The sequence below is a fragment of the Pinus tabuliformis genome, chromosome 6, assembly GCF_031772625.1.
Source record: "Pinus tabuliformis cultivar Carrire ecotype Pingquan chromosome 6, CPIR1, whole genome shotgun sequence".
NCBI lineage: Eukaryota > Viridiplantae > Streptophyta > Pinopsida > Pinales > Pinaceae > Pinus > Pinus tabuliformis.
In genome coordinates this window covers 897,669,660-897,676,501 of record NC_142292.1, presented here as the reverse complement: position 1 = coordinate 897,676,501, position 6,842 = coordinate 897,669,660, and the positions used below count along the sequence as shown (strand labels likewise).

The following is a 6,842-nucleotide window of genomic DNA, read 5'->3' as shown; positions in this document are numbered from 1 at the left end:
CATTAACCTCTCATGAGTATAGCAAGCAACAAAAATAACAATGGCATTTGTAGTATGACTTTGCAACACAAGGTCGAAAATGTGTAAAGGATGTGAGTAGTCAATAATTGGTTTTCCACCAACAATGGAGAGTGATACAATGGTTAGTGATTTTTGTAATAGCCTAATAGATGTCAGGGGAGTATTTATAAGTGATGGTGCTGCCCTCTATGGATTAACAATGTTTTGTAATGTTGTCATCAATGTCAGGGATCTACAAGTTCATGGGGAGCTTACTGATGTTGTTACTGATGTGTTTGTTGGTGTTTGTGTATTTTTGTGGTTGTTGTATGATATGATGGATTATATTTGAAGGAATTTTGTCTACACTAGCCTACTCAAATGTTCTTCTAATGCATGTAGCTCGATAGTCCTCTTAGAGACCCTTCCAATGCTATATATCACTTGGTATAACTCTTAAGGGATCACGAGATGTCTTTTTTGGATGTTTTATCAGGGTTATAAGGTGAATGGTTCCACTCAAACTAGGCAATGTGCAATAAAAAACTAATGTCAAAGAGATAACATAGCAAGCATGATGAGGTGGAGCTAAGATAACAAAATGTGAGTAGTTGACAAAGAGTGACATGGGAGTGTGCATTGTAGAAAGATCATGGTAGAAGGACATGGAATCTAAGTCTAGATGATGTGGTGTAGTGTCATGTTTAAGAGAAAGAAAAACAAACTAGACATTCCCCCCATTAATTATCAGGCATACGAGAGGGTGCTCATGATGAATCTTTTTCATTTGGTCTGATGGAGACAAAAGGATTGTGTTGGCACATAGGTAGAGATACATGGGAGTTAGTTGCATACGTGACAAATCATGTGGTCCCCTTGTTTTAACCACCACATAGGAAGTGGGGGAGGGGGGGGGTTTGCAATGATACATGACCATTGAGCGAGTGGGGGTCCAACATATTGACAACTCACCAAACTTAGAGATATGAACAAAATACACTAAGCAACAAGGGCACAAGTAACAGGCAATGAGAAAATGATAATGTGGATGATAGAAATGAAACAACATATATGGTAGTTTAGCAAAGTTAGCAACCTAATATAGGTGGTAGTCTAGTCAGTGACAACATAGTAGGGTGACAAAGTCGAATGATGATGTGGTAGATTTCGGGAGATGACACATCACAAGTAAAATTGGAACTTTAGGATGGACAAGCGAGCTATTTTTGGGTGACATGTGGCATCACCCGAAAAGTGTCACATGGAATAGTGATGTTAGCACATAATCATGATGACATCAATACAAAAATGACCTCAGATGATTACTGGTGAGGTATTGAAGCCTTGGTCACAAGTATTAAGCACCCAGGAAATATGTGGTTGGAATGAGTTTGTTTTTAAGGGAAAAAATCCCATGAGTAAAAATAAAGAACTAATGTCCATGGTATTTCGAGGGAAGAGGCCATACAAGAAATAAATTGATGAAACATTACTCGTGATACTATTGAAAATTTGATGTTGTAACAAAGTTTTGGCATTTGGGTACCAAATATGGAAAAGAAAACTAAATCATGCACACGAAGTAGTTGTTCACATGCACGAAAAATAAAAAAATGATGGTGGAAGTAGTTATGAGGTAGAGACAAACTAGTTTGATCTTTACATGAAGAAGAGAAATTTTCACATTAAAAAAGAATAAAGTAGCAAACTTGTAAGTGATAAAATAATTGCAGCAACTTGTAGTAGATGAAATTTGTGCAAAAGATTGCGAAGCAGATTGAGAATTAAAGGATTTTTAGTTGTTTGTGTGTATGTGCAAGAGAGTGTGTATTTATGATTGGAGAGAGGAAGGACGTTGTTAAAAACATGGAGGGGGTGTTTGATATATATCAATAAATTTAGAATTGTAGAAAATGATTATATATCCCAATATGAAAATGATTGAAATGCATATTTGATTAGATACTATAGGTTGGTTCTCAAAAAAATTGAGGTTAGTGCCTCTAGCAAGTTGGAGCTTGCATATCTGAGGGGGTTTGGGCTTCTTGCGAGTTGGTGCTCAGAAAATTTAATGTAATCAAAAGTTGGGGCTTAGAATTGCATCATAATAAAAACAAACTTTGGGATTTTTCTCCTTGAAGGGTTTCCACGTTAAATATTTGTGTACACAATGTCATGTGAATAACAATTTGTGGATTTTTTATTACAACTGATTGAAGAATTATTTAAATAACTGTAAAAATTCCATAATATTGATTGAACCACCATCCCCCCACCCCCACTCTCTTAGTGTTCTTTGATTTCCAATAGAACCAATGAGTAATGGCCTTTGACTTAATCATGATTTGTACATGACAAATTCCTCTTTCATTTGTAAACAAAATGAAAGCCCAAAGGCGAACTAATTCAACATGATATTTTGATGCATAACTTACTCCCAAGATTCTCTTCATTATTTCCCCATGTTCATGTTTAGGATTAGCCATGAATCAACACAAGGCTCCTATTTCCTAGGTAATGTTTGAACTAGTACGAATCGTATCATATATCAAACTACTAATTACAATGACATAACTAATAAGAGCCATATCCCCCACCTTTATAATTGTTGTAGGACACTAGTCCAATCAGAAATTAGTTGGCATAGAAATGCATACACTTAATGGTCTTTTGTCTACCATGTGAACAAATTTTAAAATAAACTTTATATACTTGGTCTTGTTCAACCAAATATTTCTATTTTCTCTACCTCTTGTAGTCTCCATTTATAAGATATATTGTATGGCCTCCAACTCTTTCATATCTGATTGTGTTGAAAGTTAGAATTAAAATCATGAATCACTTCCATAATTTTATTAATGAACAACATGTCATTTACATATAGAGTGATAACAATATAATAACTAGTATCATATTTTTATTACATGCAATGATCTAATTTAGATCTCAAAAATCTCAATCCAAGCACAAAACAATGAAAATTTTGGTACCACATTAAAGGAGAATGTTTGAGACCGTCTAAAGAATTTTTCAATTTCCAATTCAATGACTCACTATTTTTTCTACATGCTCTAACTATGTCATGTAGGTCTCCTCATTCAAGTCACCATGTAGGAATGGTATTTTTACACCCATTAGATTTATCTCTATATCAAAAATTTCTAATATAGATAATATGAATGTAATAGATGTTAACTTAGCAATTAGAGAAACTATCAAAATAATGTCTATCCCCTAAACTTGAGAACATTAGTTTGAAACCTTACCTTGTGTTTTTCAATTTTTTTATTTAAATTGATTTTCATTCAGTATACATTTACATCCAACTATATTTCATCCCTAAAACATCAGTACCAAATTTAATACATTATTCCTTCCAAGTGCATCCATTCCCTCATCCATGGTCCATACATAGGATCGCTATCATCCATTTCCATTACTTCTTTCATAGTTCTAATATCACTAATAGAAAGTAAAGAAAATATAAATCTAAAATCATGTGGACTATAAATATACTTTTTGGTCACATTCTTTGCTAAGGAGACATCCTTAAAGTTGTAGTGGAGTATCTTTCTCCTATTTTAAAGTGTATGAACCCTCCACCTCATACAATCCATCATTAACTTCTGGCTCATTTTTTGTTTAATTTTCTTAATCTTGAGTGGTACCTAAACCATTGACTTATTCCCATCCTCATGTAGACGGCCACTTTAGGAAAAGGTTGAATTCTGTAAAAATAACATTATTTCTATAGAAATTTTTATGACCGTAGGATCCCAGACCTTGTACAGTTTCACACCAATTTCAATGCCAGTAAAGATACATTTCTCAACCATGTTATACAATATTGATCACTTCTTAAACACGTGAACATTTGCCTCACAACTAGAAATAAGAAAATGTTGAAGTGAGGGTGTCCCACTTTCACCTCCGTAGTAGTCTTATCAAGGAGAGTTAATGTGCAAGACATATTAATCAAGTATATAGGCTTAGCGCAAATCATAAACAATTTATAATTTTCAAATTTTACATTCTAGAAATTACCAATAATTAATTAGTTAACTATTGCTACTTAGTATTCATCATCTAGGATTAGCTAACTATTGCTACTTAATGTTCATTATCTAGGATTAATTTATATGTATTTTCTACCACTAATCAACAATTACTTACTCCCAATACTCAATATTTTTTTCTTGCTATGTAACTTTACTTTTATTCACTATTATAAAATTGCAAAATATATGACATACCTATCTCAACTAGTAAATGTTTAATACCAGTTAAAAGTTTTGAATGCAGGTTTTTGTCTTTCATGTTGATATACCAAGTCTCTTTCAGTTAAATCATACATAATTTTTTATGGCCGATCCACCTACTATGGTTCATCATCAAGATGAAAAAAGATACCATAACCAAAAGAACACATAAATAAATTGGAGATGTAACCATTAAATCCAATAAATAATATTTTAATTATAAATGGAAAGTCAATAAAATTAAAAATAATAATAAAAAAATTAGAAGAAACTCAATAAAATTAAGATAAATAATAATAAAATAATTAAAATAAAAGCTATAAAAGAAAACAAAACTTATAATAAAATAATAATAATATAAATATTTTTAATTTGAATTTATATTAAATAAATCAGTTATCCAAAATAAAGAAATATTCCCATTGTTTGTTAATTTCTCGGTTCGCTTTTCTAATTTTTAGAATTTGTTCCCATTTAAATCTTTTTATTTTCTCCAATGTTAATTTGATATATATTTATTTTTAATTTAAACTAAAAATACCTATATTATTATTATTATTTTGTTATAAATTTGGATTTTTTTATAGTTTTTATTTTAATTATTTTATTATTATTTTTCTTAATTTTATTAACTTTCCATTTAACTTCCATTTTCTAATTTTAATTTGATGTTTTTTTCCTAATGATATCTGTAATTTAAATGTGAAACCAGTTTCAAAAATGGAACCGATGACACCATTAAATCTAAATGTGCAACCAATTAATATTATTTTATTACAACAATATTGCTCTACACCATTAAATCTCAATGTTCAACCAAACAATATTATTTTATTATCAACAATATTGCTCTACCGGTTAATGGGTTTATAGTTATCTTGTTAAATCAACGATCACTGTTTATACGAAAAGGTATAGAAATTGAAAATTTATTTAGTCAACAAACACTAAGATCACAACAGTTACATACATTCTGCAACGATATCGAGAAGATTAGCGTTTGGGTGGACAATAAAACCTTTAAAAATACACTTTTCCCAAGTTTCTTTATTAGTAACTTTGAGAAGCTAGCATTTTGATCTGATTTGCCTCACCTGCTGACACAGCTGGCACAACTAGCTGAATAGCATCCTTATCTCTTTTATGAGCAGTCTCCTCGGACTTGCCTGTTGATTGTTTTGCAGATGTTTGGTCCGCACAACTATAAACGTAATTCTCCATTTTCGCCAAGACTGACTTCGAAGGTTTCACTACAGGGGACAAGTCAATGTTATCGCATGGTGAAAGCATTCTCCAGTTATCATAAAACTCCGAAAGTCTATTACACTGTTCAGAAAATCGTTTACAAATACTGACGAGCCTTACAACTTTACATTTGGGCATGCCAGCCATGAAGCAATCTACCAGCTTCTGTATAAAGTGGTTAATCGTTCCATAAATATTTCGGCTTTCCTTCATCAGCAAATCGAGGGCGTACTGAATTAGTGGGTTCCCCACCACGCGGATTCCCTGAAGGCTGCAATTTAAGAGGCAGCACATGAGTTGTTGCAGAGATGGCAAGCTTATGAAAATGTAATCCACGTCCAAATACCTTGTTCTCTGTTGGAGACTTTCAGACTCAATGTTACAGTTGAAAATCCTGCTACATCGCAGTCTCTGGTCCAGGTAAGCCGAATATTTGCGGACCCAGAGAGAGCAAAGGGAGGCAAATGGGTTGGAGCAATCATGGAATTGTTGCGACGTGATGGCGAGTAGTGTTGCATGAGAAGAGTGCTGGATCTCTTCTTCTTCCTCCGCAATGAAAATGCAGGAATTAGCATCTCTCATCAATCGATGAATGAGCGCTAGGGTTTTCACTGCGACCATCCAGTCTTTTGTGCGCCATAAACGTTCTTCAACCACCCGTTTTAGTCGTGATCGTGAAGGAGCAGAGTTTGTTGCAGACAAGGCAGCGAGAACATGTTTTTCCTTGGGAGGGCTGTAATTGTGCTCAGTGGCTTTCACAACTGCTTCGTCAATGGACGCCATGGGGCTCTTCAGCTTGGCAAACCCTATGGAAGCAACGTCCTTAAGCACCCCAGTTGCTTTCTTCCATCGCGAATCCATCTCCCCTGCACTCAACCTATCTCCTTCCGCCTCTAACTTATAAGAGCCGCATGAATTGGGATCTAACTAGGTTTCATTGCAGAGTCGTTCGATGTTTACTCCCTTATCGATAAGCTTCTTATATCATTCCGGTAACCTTGATTCAACCGCCCGACCCAAGCTGACACAACGGTAAATGGTCGTTTCTTTTGGTTAACTGGCGATCTATGCCATTGCATTAAAATCGAGAGCAATACTCTTCGGAATATGATCCACAACTAACAAGATACTTTCTCTCCCTTTTTTTTTTTGGTCATGCCATTGAAATTAACCGGACCAATACATTTCGGAATAATAAATATAACTGCTTTTTTTGTTGTTAATGTTTCCATTGGTCCGAGTTGTATTGTGTGAGTTTCTAGGTTAATAGGTGTATTAGCTATTTTTAGTTATTTAGATCCACCATTCTCGGACCTAAAAAGATCATATATTCCTATA

General features: G+C 33.7%; 1 protein-coding gene across 1 annotated transcript; it reads right to left on the bottom strand.

The window, feature by feature from the left end:
• Positions 1–5,309: 5,309 nt before the first annotated feature.
• On the bottom strand, positions 5,310–6,365 carry LOC149261821 (putative clathrin assembly protein At5g57200). The gene has a single exon (XM_089371260.1). It carries the CDS (start codon positions 6,363–6,365, stop codon positions 5,310–5,312), a length of 1,056 nt encoding a protein of 351 aa, XP_089227386.1.
• Positions 6,366–6,842: the final 477 nt, after the last annotated feature.

Excerpts from the sequence above, each read along its gene's own strand:
- LOC149261821 (XM_089371260.1), bottom strand. The coding sequence starts at position 6,365 with ATGGATTCGCGATGGAAGAAAGCAACTGGGGTGCTTAAGGACGTTGCT.